Source organism: Meleagris gallopavo, chromosome 1, assembly GCF_905368555.1.
Source record: "Meleagris gallopavo chromosome 1, MGAL_WU_HG_1.1, whole genome shotgun sequence".
NCBI classification, from domain to species: domain Eukaryota; kingdom Metazoa; phylum Chordata; class Aves; order Galliformes; family Phasianidae; genus Meleagris; species Meleagris gallopavo.
The window spans coordinates 192,581,819-192,596,702 of record NC_139404.1 but is presented as its reverse complement, the minus strand read 5'-3'; the positions used below and the strand labels follow the sequence as shown (position 1 = coordinate 192,596,702).

The 14,884-nt window shown below is 57.9% G+C and overlaps 3 protein-coding genes across 14 annotated transcripts in view; 1 reads left to right on the top strand and 2 right to left on the bottom strand.

Moving 5' to 3' along the window:
- Nucleotides 1–47: 47 nt before the first annotated feature.
- DNAJB13 (DnaJ heat shock protein family (Hsp40) member B13) lies at nucleotides 48–4,386 on the top strand. 4 transcript variants are annotated; one of them, XR_014881205.1, is made up of 9 exons: nucleotides 48–206; nucleotides 339–442; nucleotides 1,616–1,777; nucleotides 2,131–2,288; nucleotides 2,434–2,547; nucleotides 3,035–3,148; nucleotides 3,363–3,439; nucleotides 3,893–4,100; nucleotides 4,243–4,386. XR_014881205.1 is itself a non-coding variant. In XM_085216630.1 (9 exons), exons 1-8 carry the CDS (start codon nucleotides 139–141, stop codon nucleotides 4,044–4,046), a joined length of 951 nt encoding a protein of 316 aa, XP_085072756.1. In that variant the 5' UTR covers nucleotides 48–138; the 3' UTR covers nucleotides 4,047–4,091; nucleotides 4,243–4,386. The 4 variants fall into 4 exon arrangements, 2 of the variants coding, with proteins under 2 accessions (XP_085072756.1, XP_085072757.1); XM_085216630.1 differs by having other exon boundaries at nucleotides 3,893–4,091; XR_014881206.1 differs by having other exon boundaries at nucleotides 65–249.
- A 4-nt stretch (nucleotides 4,387–4,390) lies between these two features.
- On the bottom strand, nucleotides 4,391–8,335 carry LOC100303663 (mitochondrial uncoupling protein 3). Of its 5 annotated transcripts, NM_001303164.1 has the most exon segments (6): nucleotides 4,391–4,855; nucleotides 4,967–5,147; nucleotides 5,224–5,325; nucleotides 6,370–6,567; nucleotides 7,118–7,328; nucleotides 7,453–7,831. In NM_001303164.1, coding segments are annotated over 6 exon segments (924 nt in total). In that variant the 5' UTR covers nucleotides 7,579–7,831; the 3' UTR covers nucleotides 4,391–4,749.
- A 144-nt stretch (nucleotides 8,336–8,479) lies between these two features.
- C2CD3 (C2 domain containing 3 centriole elongation regulator) overlaps nucleotides 8,480–14,884 on the bottom strand; it is an 89,267-nt gene continuing 82,862 nt past the window's right edge. For 4 of the 5 annotated variants that reach the window (XM_085216625.1, XM_085216627.1, XM_085216626.1 and 1 more), the window contains one exon: nucleotides 8,480–9,283. In XM_085216625.1, the coding sequence (XP_085072751.1) occupies nucleotides 9,143–9,283 (141 nt within the window). In that variant the 3' untranslated portion in view covers nucleotides 8,480–9,142. The remainder of the gene's footprint in view (nucleotides 9,284–14,884) is intronic. The other variant, XM_085216629.1, reaches the window with a different exon arrangement.

Here is a 14,884-nt window from a genome sequence, read left to right as displayed (position 1 = left end):
CGGCGCCGGAAGAGCCGCGGCTCCCGGCGTGCCTCGCGCCGTCGGAACCGGAAGTGTGGCGAACAGCCGGAAGTGCGGCCTGGCCGCGTTGCCGTGGTGACTCCGCGCTTGCTGCGTATCCATAGCGACGGAGCAGCCATGGGGCAGGATTACTACGCCGTGCTGGAGCTGAGCCACACCGCCACGGATGCCGACATTAAGAAGGCGTGAGGGGGGGACGGGGACGTGTGGGGAAAAGGGGCGGACAAGGTGGGGCTGGGATCGGGGCAGCCGGCTGCCTCAATCCACCACCGGGCCTGGCGGGGGCTGCAGGTCGCGCTCTGCTCCTCCCCCCGCAGGTACCGCCTGCTGGCCTTGGAGAACCACCCGCAGAAATGCAAGGAGCCGTGGGCGTGGGAGCGGTTCCGGCTGCTGGCTGAAGCCTACGATGTGCTGAGCGACCGTAAGCCGTGGGGGCTGAACTGCATAGAGTGATAGAATGGCCTGGGTTGCAAAGGAGCACAGTGCTCACCCAGTTCCAACCCCCTGCTGTGTGCAGGTCCCCAACCAGCAGCCCAGGCTGCCCAGAGCCACATCCAGCCTGGCCTTGAATGCCTGCAGGGATGGGGCATCCACAGCCTCCTTGGGCAACCTGTTCCACTGCCTCACCACCCTCTGCATGAAAAACTTCCTCCTCACATCCAACCTAAACCTCCCCTGGCTCACTTTAAAACCATCCCCCCCTTGTCCTATCACTATCCACCCTTGTAAATATTCATGCAGTGCGGCAAGCCCTGCTCACATCCAACACATCCTCACTTTAGGGGCCCTGTCTTCCCCATCTCTGCCCAAGCAAAGCCTGGGTCTGGGGCTTTCGTCCATAACGAGAAGCAGGAGAAAATCATAGGATCACAGAATGACTGAAGTTAGAGGGGATGTTAAAACCCTTCCATCCCCACCCTCTGATGTGGACTGGGTGCCATCACCCTCCCCACTCCCCCTGTCCAGCTCAGGCTGCCCAAGGCCCATCATGGCCTTGTCGCCTCCAGGGATGGGCACCCACAGCTCTGGGTAGCAGTGCTGGGGTCTCACCATCCTCTGAGGAAAGCATTTCCTCTTCGTGTCTAACCTTAGTTGCCTGTCTTTTAGTTTAAAGCCATTCCCTTTTGTCCTATCCCTATTAGATTGTGTGAAAAGTCCCTCTCCCTCCTATTTATCAGCTCTCTTTAGGCACTGGAAGGCCTCAGTGAGGTCTCCCCGCAGTCTTCCCTTCTCCAGGCTGAACACCTCCAGCTCCCTCAGCCTGTCTCCATAGAGAGGTGCTCCACCCTCTGAGCATCCCCATGCCCTCCTCTGGACCCGCAGCCCCACATCTCTCCTGTGCTGGGGGCCCCATGCCTGAATGCAGTGCTCCATACGGGGCCTTATGAGGGCAGACAGAGGGGAACAATCCCCTCCCTGCCCACTGCCCCCTCTGTAGGTGCAGCTCTGCTGGCCTTATGGGCTGCGAGTGCACACTGCTGGCTCATGTCCTGCTTTTCTCCACCAGAACCCCCACATCCTACTCCACAGGGCTGTTCTGAGGGCGTCCTTCTCTCAGTAAAATGGCTGTTCCCAATCCCTCCTTGTCCCCTAGCCGTAAGGAGAGGCATCTACGATAGGTTTGGTGAGGAAGGTCTCAAAGGTGGCATCCCTGTGGAGTCTGGTGGTGAGGATGCTTGGACTGCTGGTTATGTGTTCCACAACAACCCCGACAAAGTCTTCAAGGAGTTCTTTGGAGGACACAATCCCTTTGCAGGTGGGTGGATGCTTTGCTGCCATCCCTGGGGCAGCCTTTAGGGCTGTGCTCACCACCAGACCCCGAATTTCATGGTCTGTCTCAGTGCTTTTTCCTAACAGACATCAAACCCCCCTCAGCCCCACCCCTTCTTTTGGGCTGGGTGCCCCCAGCTCAGGCTGCCCAGAGCCCATCTGTGGCCTCTGGCACCTCCAGGAATGGGGCACCCACAGCTCTGGGCAGCAGTTCTGGGGTCTCACTGCCCCCTGTGTGAAATATTTCCCTGTTATCTCCTCTCTGCTGGAAGTTTTGTTCTCTCTTTCTCCCTGGGACTGGGGTTTGGAGCCCTGCATCCCCCATGCTGCCCCATGCAGAGTTCTTCACCAAGGATGGCTTGGAGGTGACCCTGCCCTTTGGAGGGCTGCGAGGAAGAGGTGTGATGAAGCAGGACCCCCCAATGGTGTGGGACCTCCATGTCTCCCTTGAAGATCTCTTCTTTGGCTGCACCAAGAAGATAAAGATCTCCCGTCGGGTAAGGACAGCAAGCTTGTGCCAAGCAGGGTGAGGACTCCTTCCCCACACCAGATCACACTGCCCAGGGTGCATCCAGCCCAGCCTGGAGCTGTTCTGACAGCAGAGGTTCCCCTGCTCTACCCCTGAGCTCATCCCCCCTGCAGGTGATGAACGAAGACGGCCAAACGAGCACCATCAGGGACAAGATCCTGATCATCGATGTGCAGCCGGGGTGGAAGCAAGGCACCAGGGTCACGTTTGAGAAGGAAGGAGACCAGGTAACCACCGTGGCCTGAAGTCCTGGGCTGGATTTCCTCAGGCACAGCTCTGTGTTCTTCACAGGTTTCCTGTTTCTGCCATGTCCCAGCAGTGGGAGCTCAGGGTGGTTGTTCTGCCACTGCTCCTGTGTGGACGCGTGGCTGTGCTGTGCCCTTAGCACTGACCCAGGGAAGTGACAGATTCCTCAGGAGTGCGGCCGTGCTGCTGTGCTCAGAATCAGAAGGAAAGGAGCCCCTTCTGCCTTTATCTTGGGGTCAGAATAACAGAAAGAGGTGCTGTTCTGTGTGCCCTCATGTTTGCAGAACTCACTCTGGTTTCCTTTGGCTTAACTTTGCTAAAACACACTGTTGGCTTTTTTGCCCTAAATGAAGAAAAAACTCTTTTCTTACATGCCATCAACAAAGGTGCAGCTATTGGTGCCTCCTTCCCCTCTCTAAAACGGTGTACCCAAACCATTCCCAGATCTCTTTTTTTTCCCCTTTTTAGGGCCCAAACATCATTCCAGGCGACATCACCTTTGTTATCCAAGAGAAACCTCACCCGAGGTTTAAAAGAACCAACAACGACCTCATTTACGTGGCCAATATCCCTCTGGGAAAGGTGAGGGTCAGAGGCAGGGGATATCCAGCTGCCATTTGCCTTCAGCCAGCAGCAGCAAAACATGCAGAGAAGGAGGACACTGCTGGGTTCGAGGCCTCGGCCCCTTTGGTGTATGGGAGTTGTCCTCCTTGGCCGCCCCGCTGCTCTCATGGTTAAGGACAGGGGTCCCTGTGTGGCCACAGCTGCAGCTCGGGGTCCTGCCCTGTGTCTGCAGGCACTGATTGGCTGCACGGTGGATGTGAGGACGCTGGACGGGCGGCTGCTGAGCATCCCCATCAATGACATCGTGCAGTGAGCAGAGGGCTGGGGGCGGGAGGTGGTGCAGAGCTGCAGGCGAATGAGTGCTGTGGGAGGAAACCCTGCAGGCTGCCGGCTGCTCTGCTTGGGTTCTTGGGTGCTCCAAGAGCTTTGGGAGCAGGGTGGGGATTCCCGACCTGCAGGCAGAGCCCCGCTGTGCTCTGCTCACCCTGAGGGTGCTTGGAGAGGCAAAAATGGGGAGGTGAGAGCTGGATGGCGCGGCGTTGCCTCCAGGTTAAGGAATGTGAGGACAAGAGGAGGAAAGGGCAGGATGGGCTGGCGTTGGGTGGGAGCAAATCTGCCTTCAGAAACCTCACATGGGCACGCAGGGCACTGTGTGGGGCCGTGCTGGCAGGAGATGCTCTTTGCACCTCAGTGGGGCCCCGTCTCCCCCATCTGGGGACAGGAGCATCTCACCACCCTTCTCAGCCCTGTCTCGCTTTGCAGCCCCACGTACTGCAAAGTGGTGCCTGGGGAGGGGATGCCTCTGCTCAAGGACCCGCGGCGTAGAGGTGACCTCCTCATCCACTTCAATGTCTGCTTCCCCACACGCCTCACGCCCAACAAGAAGATGCTCCTGAGGAGTGCGCTGCTGTCCTAGGAGCTGTCAGCCTCCTGCTTTCCTCCCAGCGAGGCTGCCAGCACTGTGAGTGAGGTAAAAATGGGGGATTTCCCCCAGTGCCAGGACCCCATCCGTTCACAGAACGCTGTTGGGACTGCTCCCACCACCCTGGCTCTGCTCCCCTCGTGTTTTGGTGCACCGATTGCTGCCCTCCTTCCTTCCTTCTGCACTGCAGCATTCCCCAGTTTTGGGCTGCTCCCCTCTGCAAGACCAGAATCACTGAGGAAAAGACCACGAGGTTTGTAACCCAACTGCACCTCCGGACCAGGAGAAAAACCTCACCCTCTCCTGTAATAAAAATAAGGTGACGGAATCCCAAGTCCTGCTGAGATAAACCCCATAGGGGTGATTTATTTGCAGCATCAGTGAGGAATACCCGGATTCACCACACCCCCCACCCCACACTGCTCCTTCCCACCTCTCTGTCCCACTGCTGCTGGAAAGCACCACTGTTCCCAACTGGAAAACCTCAACACCTTCTTCCTTCTCCTCTCTCTGCTCTGGACACCTCCATCCTCCCCTTCTCTCCATTCTCCTCCTGCTGGACCCTCACAGAGCCGCCTTTGGTCCCTCTCATCCCATGGGGTTGGGGACCTTTGCTGTCTCCCTTCCCCGCTGCTTCAGCAATTAATATAACTGACTGCTGCAGCTCATCAGCGCTGACGAGTGGGGCTGGGGGCGATCAGGGGGGTGCAGACCGGGCCAGCATCACCACACGCTGCAGCTGCTCATAGGAGATGAACATCACCACGTTCCAGGAGCCGAGACGCAGGAAGGAGGGGACGAACCTGCAGTGAGGACAGCAGCGTCACAGGGGACGTCAGCCATCCCTGCTTTGTGCCGTGGTGGCAGTACGGGGTTGGTGAGCAGAGCCCAGCTGGTGGCATTCCATCACTCACCCCTTGTAGAGGCCAGAGATGCCGTCCTGCATCAGCAGGGCCAGCAGGCAGCTGGGCACATTCCGGTACTGCCCAGGGCTGGCATTCATGTACCGCGTCTTCACCACATCCACCGGTGACGCCACCACCGTGGCGCAGAATCCGGCCCCAAAAGCAGCCACGAAGTGACAGGGGACGTTGTCTGTGGGGCAGAACGGAGGTGAGGTCTTTGGGGACCGGGATGGCACGTGGGGCTGTGACTTCGGTCCCGTCCTCACCTGTCATCAGCTGCGCCCGCAGCAGCGTGTCCTTGATGAGGTCGTAGGTGACGAGCTCACCGCAGTTAATGATGGCATTGCGGGCGATGTTGGGCAGCGTCCCTGTGGGGAGGGCGGTGGGGTTGGGATGGGGCCCATAGCCTGCTGGGTGCCCCAGTGCCACTGTCCCCAGCCCTTGTCCCCATTCAGGGCTGAGAGATGGGGTTCATAGAATCATTTTGAGGGAACTGGGGTTGTTCAGCTTGGAGAAGAGAAGCTGCAGGGAGACCTCAGTGTGGCCTTCCAGTGCTTGAAGGGAGCGGATAAACAGGAGGGGGAACGGCTGTTTGTGAGGGTGGGTGGTGACAGGACAAGGGGAATGGTTTGAAAGTGAGCCAGGGGAGGTTTGGGTTGGATGTGAGGAGGAAGTTTTTCATGCAGAGGGTGGTGAGGCAGTGGAACAGGTTGCCCAAGGAGGCTGTGGATGCCCCATCCCTGCAGGCATTCAAGGCCAGGCTGGATGTGGCTCTGGGCAGCCTGGGCTGCTGGTTGGTGACCTGCACACAGCAGGGGGTTGGAAGTGGGTGAGCACTGTGCTCCTTTGCAACCCAGGCCATTCCATGATTCTATGATTAACGTTGGAAAAGCCCTCCAAGATCCCCAAGTCCAACCCCAACCCAGTCCCACCAAACCCACTGACCGTGTTGCTCAGTGCCACATCCCTACAGTTCTCATAGAAATTCTTCCCCTTTAAGGAGGGCCCTGGCACTGGTGCCCAGAGCTGTGGATGCCCCTCTCTAGCATTGCCCAAAGCCATGGATGGAGCTACGGACACCAGGGCTGTGGGAGGTGTCCCTGCCCATGGAGGGGTTGGTGCCTGGGGGGGCTTTAAGATTTCTTCCCACCCAAACTCCTCTGATGCTATGAGTCCTGTTCCCATCCCATTCCATTCCTCTTTTCTATTTCATCCCAATGCCATGCCACGCCATCCCATCCCCATCTGCCATCCCATCTGCCTATCTCTTTTTCCATTCCATTTCCACCTCCCATCCCATCCCATCCCATCCCATCCCATCCCATCCCATCCCATCCCATCCCATCCCATCCCATCCCATCCCATCCCATCCCATCCCATCCCATCCCATCCCATCCCATCCCCTCCCCTACCTCTCCACAGCCCACGCACTCCCTCCTCCCTGGCGATGGTCCTGTAGGCATCCACGGTGCCGCTGTACCGACGGTTGCTCTCTGGCAGTGCCCCAAGTGCCTGGAACCTCACCTTGACCACGTCGGTGGGCTGGGCGCACGTCACCGCCACGGCCCCCGTGGTGCAGCCCGCCAGCAGCCGCGCCAGCAGCCCTGTGCCTGGGGAAGGCACGTGTTGGGGACCCCATCCCGTGCCACAAGTAGGGAAGAGGGGTGACTCTGGAGTTTGGGGGTATACTTTGGGGAGGGTTGTGCATTTAGGGCTGGGTTCTGCATGCTTTGGGTGTGTTGGTCCCCATTGAGGTAGTTGGTCCCTGCTGGGATGAATTGGTCCCCTACTGGGGTGGGTTGGTCCCTCACTGGAGTGGGTTATCCCTGCTGGGATGAACTGGTCCCCTGTTGGGGTAGGTTGGTGCCCATTGGGGTGGGTTTTTCCCCTACCAGGGTGGGTTATCCCTACTGGGATGAATTGGTCCTCCATTGTGATGGGTTGGTCCCCCATTGGGATGGATTGATCCCTACTGGGATGGGTTGGTCCCCCACTGGGGTAGATTGGTTCCCGTTGAGATGGTTGGTTCCCCATTGGGGTGGGTTGGTCCCCCATTGAGGTGGTTGGACCCCGTTGGGGTGGATTGGAGTCTATTAGGGCGGGTGCACACCAGGTTGGGATGCGCAACAGGGGTGGGGTCCCAGCCCCCACTGCACTCACTCTCAGCCCCTTTTGGGGTGTAGAGCTGCTTCACAGAGTCATAGAGCCCGATGCGGATGGAGGCGAAGCTCATCTGCCGCTGCAGCCCGGCCACCAGCCCACTGTAGAGGCTGCGGGGTCCCTCGGTTCGCACCATGGTGCTCAGCGTGCCCAGCACACCCCGGTACTCCACCGTGTTGGTGCTGCGTGGGATCCTCACCTCCCCCTGGATCTGTGGGGTGCCCACCACATCACCCTGCCCTCTGTGCCCCAGCTGTCCCCGCTCAGTGGCATCGCCGCGGTGGCTCCCGGCGCTGTGGGAGCTCCATCTGCCCGTGGGGTTCTCGGGGCTTTACCTGCAGCCTCACTTTGGCAGTGTCCAGGGGGAAGGTGCAGAGGTCGGCGATGCAGGCGGCCGTCCCGGCGCTGAAGAACTTCACGGCGGCCGTGGGGGGCACCTCGGGGGGCTTCAGGCCTACCATGATGGCTGGGAGGGAACGCAAAGGTTGGCAGTGGGACGCCGCGTCCTATGGGGCTCCTGGCTCACGGATGGAGATGACGGTTCACTGCCACAGCTCTGGTTGGCTTCAGACAAGCACAGAATCAAATCCCGCTCCGTTTCTCTGCATCCTTAGGGAAACTGAGGCCTGGAGCAGCCTGGTGCAGCCCGCTGACTCCCGGTGTCCCACAGGGCCTTACCGCGGGCGCTCGGCTCCGTGTCCCCGTCTCACTCCTTCCACCCACGTGTGGCCCCGAGCGCCAGCTCTCTGCCCCCACTTTTATAGCACCCAGAGGACATTCCAGGGGCTGCGGGGATCGGGTGACAGCACAGCCCCGTCCCCCACTTGGCATTTGAGCTGCTGAGAGCGGGGCCGCCTGGCAGCTCCAAGGGGTGACGGCATTTCAGTCCCTGCGCCAAAGCTGTGGGGGAGCAGCACTGGAAAATACGATCTGGTCTGGTTGGGAGCCTGGGACAGACCCTCTGTCCCCAGCACGAGGCTGTCATTAATCCCACACAGCTGCCAGGGCTGGGTTTGTTTACCACAGGGATTTCCTGCGCCGCAGCCACCACCGCATGTCCCCTGCGCTCACATGGAGGAACCCTGAGTTCACATCCATGGGGTACAGACAACAAAACCACCGTCCCATTGGGCAGACAGCGATGCACAAAGGCTGCGGGGATGGGAAGCGGCTCCAGGATGGAGTGAGAACTCAACAAAAGCCCTGTTTCTACTTTCTTAAAACTCATAGCCGCGGTATCCCCAGGGCGGCTCCATCCCCACCTTTGGGGTTACCACCAGGACCCCCTCACCCCGCTCTGCTCCACCTGCACTGCTTGGAGGTACTCAATCCCATGGATGCAGCTGGCAGAGCAGGCACACAAAGCCAGAAATGGGCATCACTTTATTGAAACACAAACAGCGCTCCGACAGCGGCGCGGACATAACTTAGCTCGGTTTGCAACACGGGGATCTGGCGTAGAAATGTACAGAAATAATTTACAATATAATTTATAATATAAAAGTTCAGTATTTCTATGCAAACCCTTTTGTACACTCGTTGCACAGCATCCTTGGTCTGGATGTACAGTGATTCTTAAAGGCCATGAGGAGGGGAGGGAGCTCCTCTCCCACTCCCACACACGGGCAGCGATGCAGCAGCTCTCCTGCTGTCCTCCAGGATGGCAATTTGTTCATGTTCTCCATCCTTTGGGTCAAGGAGATGCTCCCAAATGGGACGTTTTACCAAAGTTGTATAAACATGAGAGAAATGGCATAAGAATGAATCTCGGTAGTTGGAGAACCGAAGAACAAGTCAGTCAATGGATTGGCCAGCAGGGAGCTGAGTGTCACCTGGGATCTCCCCTTGCAGCCGACCTTGGTGGGCCACCATGCTTCTGCTCCCTCCAAGTAAGCCCCAATTAGGCCAATTAAGGGTCAGAGGCTGAGCTCTGCTGCTCCCACCTCCTCTCCCTGAGGACATGGTGCTTGTGACGTGCCAGGAATCAGCTGTGCCATGAGATCTCCACCCACACTCTGATCCACACTATTCCTTCTCACAGAGCCGAGCAGAGAAGATCCTGGCGATCCTCCTGGCTTCCTCCTCCGAGAGCTCAGCTGGGACCAGGGCTGGCCTCTGCTGCGGCCGTCGGTATGGGATGGCCCCCAGTGCAGCCCTGCGGCCGCTCTGCAGACAGAAAAAACAAAATCTCAACGTTCCAAGTGCTGATGCAGCCAAAGCCGAGCCCGAGCACCAGGCACAGGTCCAAATCATTCATTTCCATGCATCTACAAGGAGCCAGGCTGGGCTGATAACCCTCAGCCTCTACATAGAGGCAACCCTTCTGCTCCTTATGAGATAAATGCAGAGAGAGAGAAGCTTGGATCTCAAGGCTGTATTCATCATGCTCACATGGCCTCAGTACCATCAGGCACCAACTGAACAACAACTCATTGCTTTCTTTATTACACAGACGGCGGAAGGCAGCAGCCCCATGGCAGGCAGCACCAGCCCTGCTATGGCACGGCCACGTTGCCAGGGGCAGCCACCAGCTCCAGGAAGCAGCCTGCAGCTGGCACAGCCATGTCACAAGAGCACAAGAGTGGGGGGGGCTGCGTTCCAGAGCCAGCTGGGTGTCACAGCAGCCCGGAATGCTGAGCAGAAGGGCAGTGCCAGCCACACATCGCCGCCGAGTAGCCGAGTGAGCCAGGGCTGTGGCGGGCAGGAGCAGCCCATGGCGATGGATGGGGCTGCTCCTCCTCTGCCTCACAGCCACACGCGGGGACAGGGACACAGCAGGACGGCGAGACGCTCCTGTGCTCACCCACAGCACACAGAAGTCGCTCCCAAACTGGAGCCCGCCTCGCTCCCCAAGGACCCGGGGAGCTCCCCAAGGACCCCTGGCCCTGCCCCAACATTTGCTGCTGCTTTGCTGAGCCCTGACCCCACTGCAGGTGCTGGCACCGGACCTGCTGATTGCAGTGGCCCTTTCCACACAGCCCTGGGGACAGCAACCCGGTGAGCAGGGCTGTGCAGCACAGGGCAGCACAGGGCAGCAGGGCAGGAGGTTGCTCCTCTTGCACTTCCCCTCTGCCTTGCAGATGGACAGCCCAACACAAATGGCTCCAGATGACCAAAAGGGCCTCAGCTCAGCCCACCAAAAGGGTGTCCATCAGAAAAGATAAGTCAGCTCCAAACTGGAGCCTGTCGTGCTCCTACAGCACCACGGAAGCTCCCAAAAATCCCCCTGCCCTCACCCCAACATTTGGTGCTGCTTTGCTGAGTCCTGGCCTCACTGCAGATGCTGGCACCACACCATCTGATCGCAGTGCTTGGGTCAACGTGGCATTGGTGACCCAAACGGCCAAGGAAACCATTTTCAGAGCAGCAACCCGGTGAGCAGGGCTGTGCAGGGGAGGGCAGCACAGGGCAGCAGGGCAGGAGGCTGCTCCCTTCTTCCTTCCTTCCTTCCCCTCTGCCTTGCAGATGGGCATCCGCACCACGATGGAACCAGAGCAGGACACACGCCTGTCCTCAGCTCTCCATCTGGTCTCCGTGCCCCCACGACAGCCCTGGGGACACAGGCAGCCCCACACAGCCATGGAAATGGCTGGCAGAGCAGCAACCCGGTGAGCAGGGCTGTGCAGGGGAGTTCAGCACAGGGCAGCAGGGCAGGAGGCTGCTCCTTCCTTCCTCCCCCTCTGCCTTGCAGATGGACAGCCCAACACCAATGGCTCCAGATGCCCAAAAGCGATGGAGCTCAACCCTCCAAACTGCTGTTCACGTGCTACAAAGAAGGTAAGTCAGCACCATACTCTAGCCTGTGGTGCTCCTATAGGACATGGAAGCTGCCCAAGGACCCCTTGCCCTACCTCCCTGTTTGGTGCTGCTTTGCTCAGCCCTGTGCCCTGTGCAGGTGCTGGCACCAGACCTGCTGATTGCAGTGGCCCTTTCCACACTGACCTGGGGACACAGGCAGCCCCACACAGCCATGGAAATGGCTGGCAGAGCAGCAACCCGGTGAGCAGGGCTGTGCAGGGGAGAGCAGCACAGGGCAGCAGGGCAGGAGGCTGCTCCTTCCTTCCTTCCTCCCCCTCTGCCTTGCAGATGGACAGCCCAACAGCCTGCCAGCACCTTAAGTGCTGCACACATCAGCGCCTCCAGGAACCACAAGGATGGTGTGAAACAGAACTCTGAAGACCAGGACGCAACAAGAGCCTAAAAGGGATGGATGGGCCCAATGCAGAAATACCACAGGCACCACGTCCAGAACAGAAGGAAGCACCGTAAGCGAGCGCTGCTGAGACCGGGATGGAAGTTGAGGAGCCACCAAGACTGCCAGCCTTCCTGCCTCGACCCCCAGACAACCACCGAGAAGCCAGCACACAATTAAAGACTATTTGCACCACCTTCAGAATAAACTTTCTCATTCCTTACACCCGTGCTGCTTCTTCCATCTCGTGGCATCCAGACTGGGAACCTTGGGGAGGTTTCCTTATTTTCTCCATCTCCTCCTATTTATGCACCTGTATATCATGGAATCACAGAATGGTTTGGCTTGGAAGGACCTTGAAGCTCACCCAGCCCCAACCCCCTGCTGTAGGCTGGCACACCTCCCATAGCAGAGCAGAGGGCAGAATCACCTCCCTGGCCCTGCTGGTCACACTTCTCTCCATGCAGCCCAGGAGACCGTTGGCCTTCTGGGCTGCCAGCGCACATTGCCCGCTCACCTGGAGGCTTCCATCCACCCACAGCCCCAAATCCTTCTCCTCAGGGCTGCTCTCAAGCCATTCTCTGCCCAGCCTCTGTCTGGCCTTGGCATTGCCCCCACCCAGCTGCAGGACCTCGCACTTGGCCTTGTTGAACTCCATCAGGTTGGCGTGGGCCCACCTCTCCATCCTGCCCAGCCCTCTGCATACCATCCCTTCCTTCTGGACTCTCATTTCGCCCTGCTTCCATGGCACAGCATTCCACCACCACAAAGAGCTTTGAAGACCTTCTCTCCTTTCTAGCCCACTTCTGGACTTCTCCCCTCCACATTTCCATTCTCAGGAATTCACCTCAAAGCCTTTGCAACAACACAATACTGCAAGCTGAACAACGCCAGCTGCGTGTTGCGTGGGCACTGGGACCCCAAACACACCAAAAGAGAAACTGCCCGGGGAAACCCCAGGCTTCTCAGGTTCCCCTTGGCTCAGTGCTGCTCGGATGATCCGGGAACGGGGACCTACAGGGGACAGTGGTCCTATGGTGAAATCCCTCTCCAAATGGCTGATTTCCTGAGTGAATTAGGACAACCTTTTTCAACAACCGAGCAAAGAACAGCAGCAGCATCTGCCCTGGCATGGCTGCCCTTTCCCACTATTAACGCAGAGCATTCCTCGGGAGAAGTCCTAAGAGAGGAAAAGGAGCTTTTGAAAGCTCGCATCCAACAGCTGGAAAATGAAATTACATCTACGACAGGGCAAGCTGCCTCACCTTTCAAGGGGATTTCCCCTTTGAAATTAAGACCCATTGCACTAGAAGGGGAAAAAGATTTGCATCAGCAGGACCCTTGGATCCCAGGTGTACCCAAGAAGGCCGAGCAAACTAAAAGCCAACTGGAGGATCTGCAAACCTCAGATCCTCTAGAAAGAAGGCCAGGAATGACTCAGAAGACCAAAAAGTTCCAAGACAGACCTGCAGCGTTGGCACCCGGAGAGTGGCCCCCTGCACTGGCCACGTTACATGTAGCACAGCTCATGGATCTGTCAGAACAACTGAAGCAAAGACCACGAGACAGCATAGCAGCTTGGCTGCTGAGATGATGGGACGGGGGGGCCGAAAGCGTGCTCATTAATGGGCCTGAGATTCCTGAACTGGCATCCATTGCCACTCGCCTGGCTCTCAGACAAAGGCTGCGTGCCACATCCTGATGCAAACCATTCCCTCATTCAGCGGCCAGTGGAGGCGTGCAGACTCATGGCCCAACAAAAGTGAGCTGCTGATAAACACTGGTCTACGGAGCTCAATGGAGCAACTCCACAATCATCCGAGAGAATCAGGAATGAAGGAGGCAACACACGACGATGCCTTTGAGAGTCCAGACTTGGTCAAGTTTTCGGCGGCGATGAGGGAGCTCACATTCCAACAAGCTCCTCCCCACCAAGATGGCACACCGGTGGCCATACCGAAGCCCTTCGTCACCTCGGAGGCCATCATCCAGCAGGCTGCCCAATTGCTGGCTGGTCTAGGGCAGGCAGAGCGCCTTCGCACCAGGTGCAATATCTGCAGTACTGCTGGAAGGGGCAGAGGTCCTCCCCGTCACTAAAACCAGGAGAGCCACCCCACGGACTTTGCAGTCGGCACCCGTACGGGTATCAGAAAACAAATGTTTAACGACTCAGTCCGGGCTGGGGTTCAGTTTGCAAACATTCATCATCAGCACCATCATGTCCTGCTCCAGCTATGGAGGCAGGAGGAGGACAATCAACAACTTCCAAATCACCCCAAAAAACCTGGGGTGGGAACTACTGACAGACTGCCAACAGCAACGTGGAACCTGGAAGAGTTCCTGGTTCCCAGTAGAAGGAAAAAGCCTCCTCAAGTGACCTGGCCCACTGTGCCCTTTCAGGTCCTGCCACAGGGGTACGTGCACGCACCAACACATTGCCAGAACCTAGTGGTGTGTGCCCTGCCAAGTTGGGAAAAGCCTAATGACGTCAACTTGATCATTATACTGATGATCTCCTCTAGATATCCAACGCACTGGAGGCCGTCAGACAGGCAGCAGATTCATTGACCACCTATCTGCAAGAAAGAGGATGGGCTGTAAATCCTCAGAAGCTGCCAGGTCCAGGAGAACACAACAGGAGGCTTTCCAACAGGCAAAACTGGCAGTGAAACCAGCCCGAGCAGTGGGTAGATTTGATTCTACCCTCCCAGCTGAATCGGATGCTCATGTCGCTCAGGATGGCTTTGGCTCGGGCCTGTGGCAATGCCAGAGCTCCGTTCAGACCCCCACTGGGTTCTGGTCCCAGGGCTGGCACGGAGCAGAAGAAAGAGACGGTATGACTGAAAGACGCTTATTGGCTGCCTACTCTGCATTACAGCCAAATACAGCATAACCCAAACAGCTGAGGGCAGAGTTAAGACCACCCTGCCAATTCAGGGGTGGGTGAAAGATCTGAACCACCTTCCTAAGACAGAGGTGTCCCAAGCACAAACGGGGGCACGAAGGGTCGCCTGTCTCAGCCAGAGGACAGTCTGTCCACATCGCCACTGGAAGAAGAACTCCAGAAGATCCTAGGCCAGTGAGTAACACCGTGATGCAGCAAAAGAAACATTGGTCGCTCCACCAGAGAAGGGTCCCGTTCAGGAGGGAAATATCCCATGCCTGAAGATGCCTGGTACACTGATGGGCCCAGCAAGGACAACCTGAGCAAGTGGAGAGCAATAGCATCCCATCCCTCCACCGAGACAACCTGGTTTGAAGAGGGGGATGGTCAGAGCAGCCAATGGGCAGAAGTGCGAGCGGCGTGGATGGTTATAACCAAGGAACCCGGTGATGGGATCCTGAACATCCCACAGACAGTTGGGCTGTGTAATGGGGGCTCACTCTTTGGATTGCACAGTGGGCCACACAGGAGTGAACAATCCAAGCCCCACCAACCTGGGGCAGAGATGTGTGCTGACACATAAGGCATGTGCTTAAACACAGGACTGTACGTGTCTGCCACGGCTCTGGTCACCAACCCCTACAATCACCGGGAAATGACGGAGCCGACACGCTGGCCCGAGTTCGATGGA

Bases quoted from the DNA above. Each gene is read 5' to 3' on its own strand.
- DNAJB13 (XM_085216630.1), top strand. From the start codon at position 139: ATGGGGCAGGATTACTACGCCGTGCTGGAGCTGAGCCACACCGCCACG. The intron at 1,778-2,130 runs GTGGGTGGATGC...TGCCCCATGCAG, and splicing joins AGGACACAATCCCTTTGCAG to AGTTCTTCACCAAGGATGGC. The intron at 2,548-3,034 runs GTAACCACCGTG...TCCCCTTTTTAG, and splicing joins TTGAGAAGGAAGGAGACCAG to GGCCCAAACATCATTCCAGG.
- LOC100303663 (XM_085219428.1), bottom strand. From the start codon at position 6,910: ATGGGGGACCAACCCATCACAATGGAGGACCAATTCATCCCAGTAGGG. The intron at 5,326-6,369 runs GTAGGGGAGGGG...CCCTCCCCACAG, and splicing joins AGTGCGTGGGCTGTGGAGAG to GGACGCTGCCCAACATCGCC.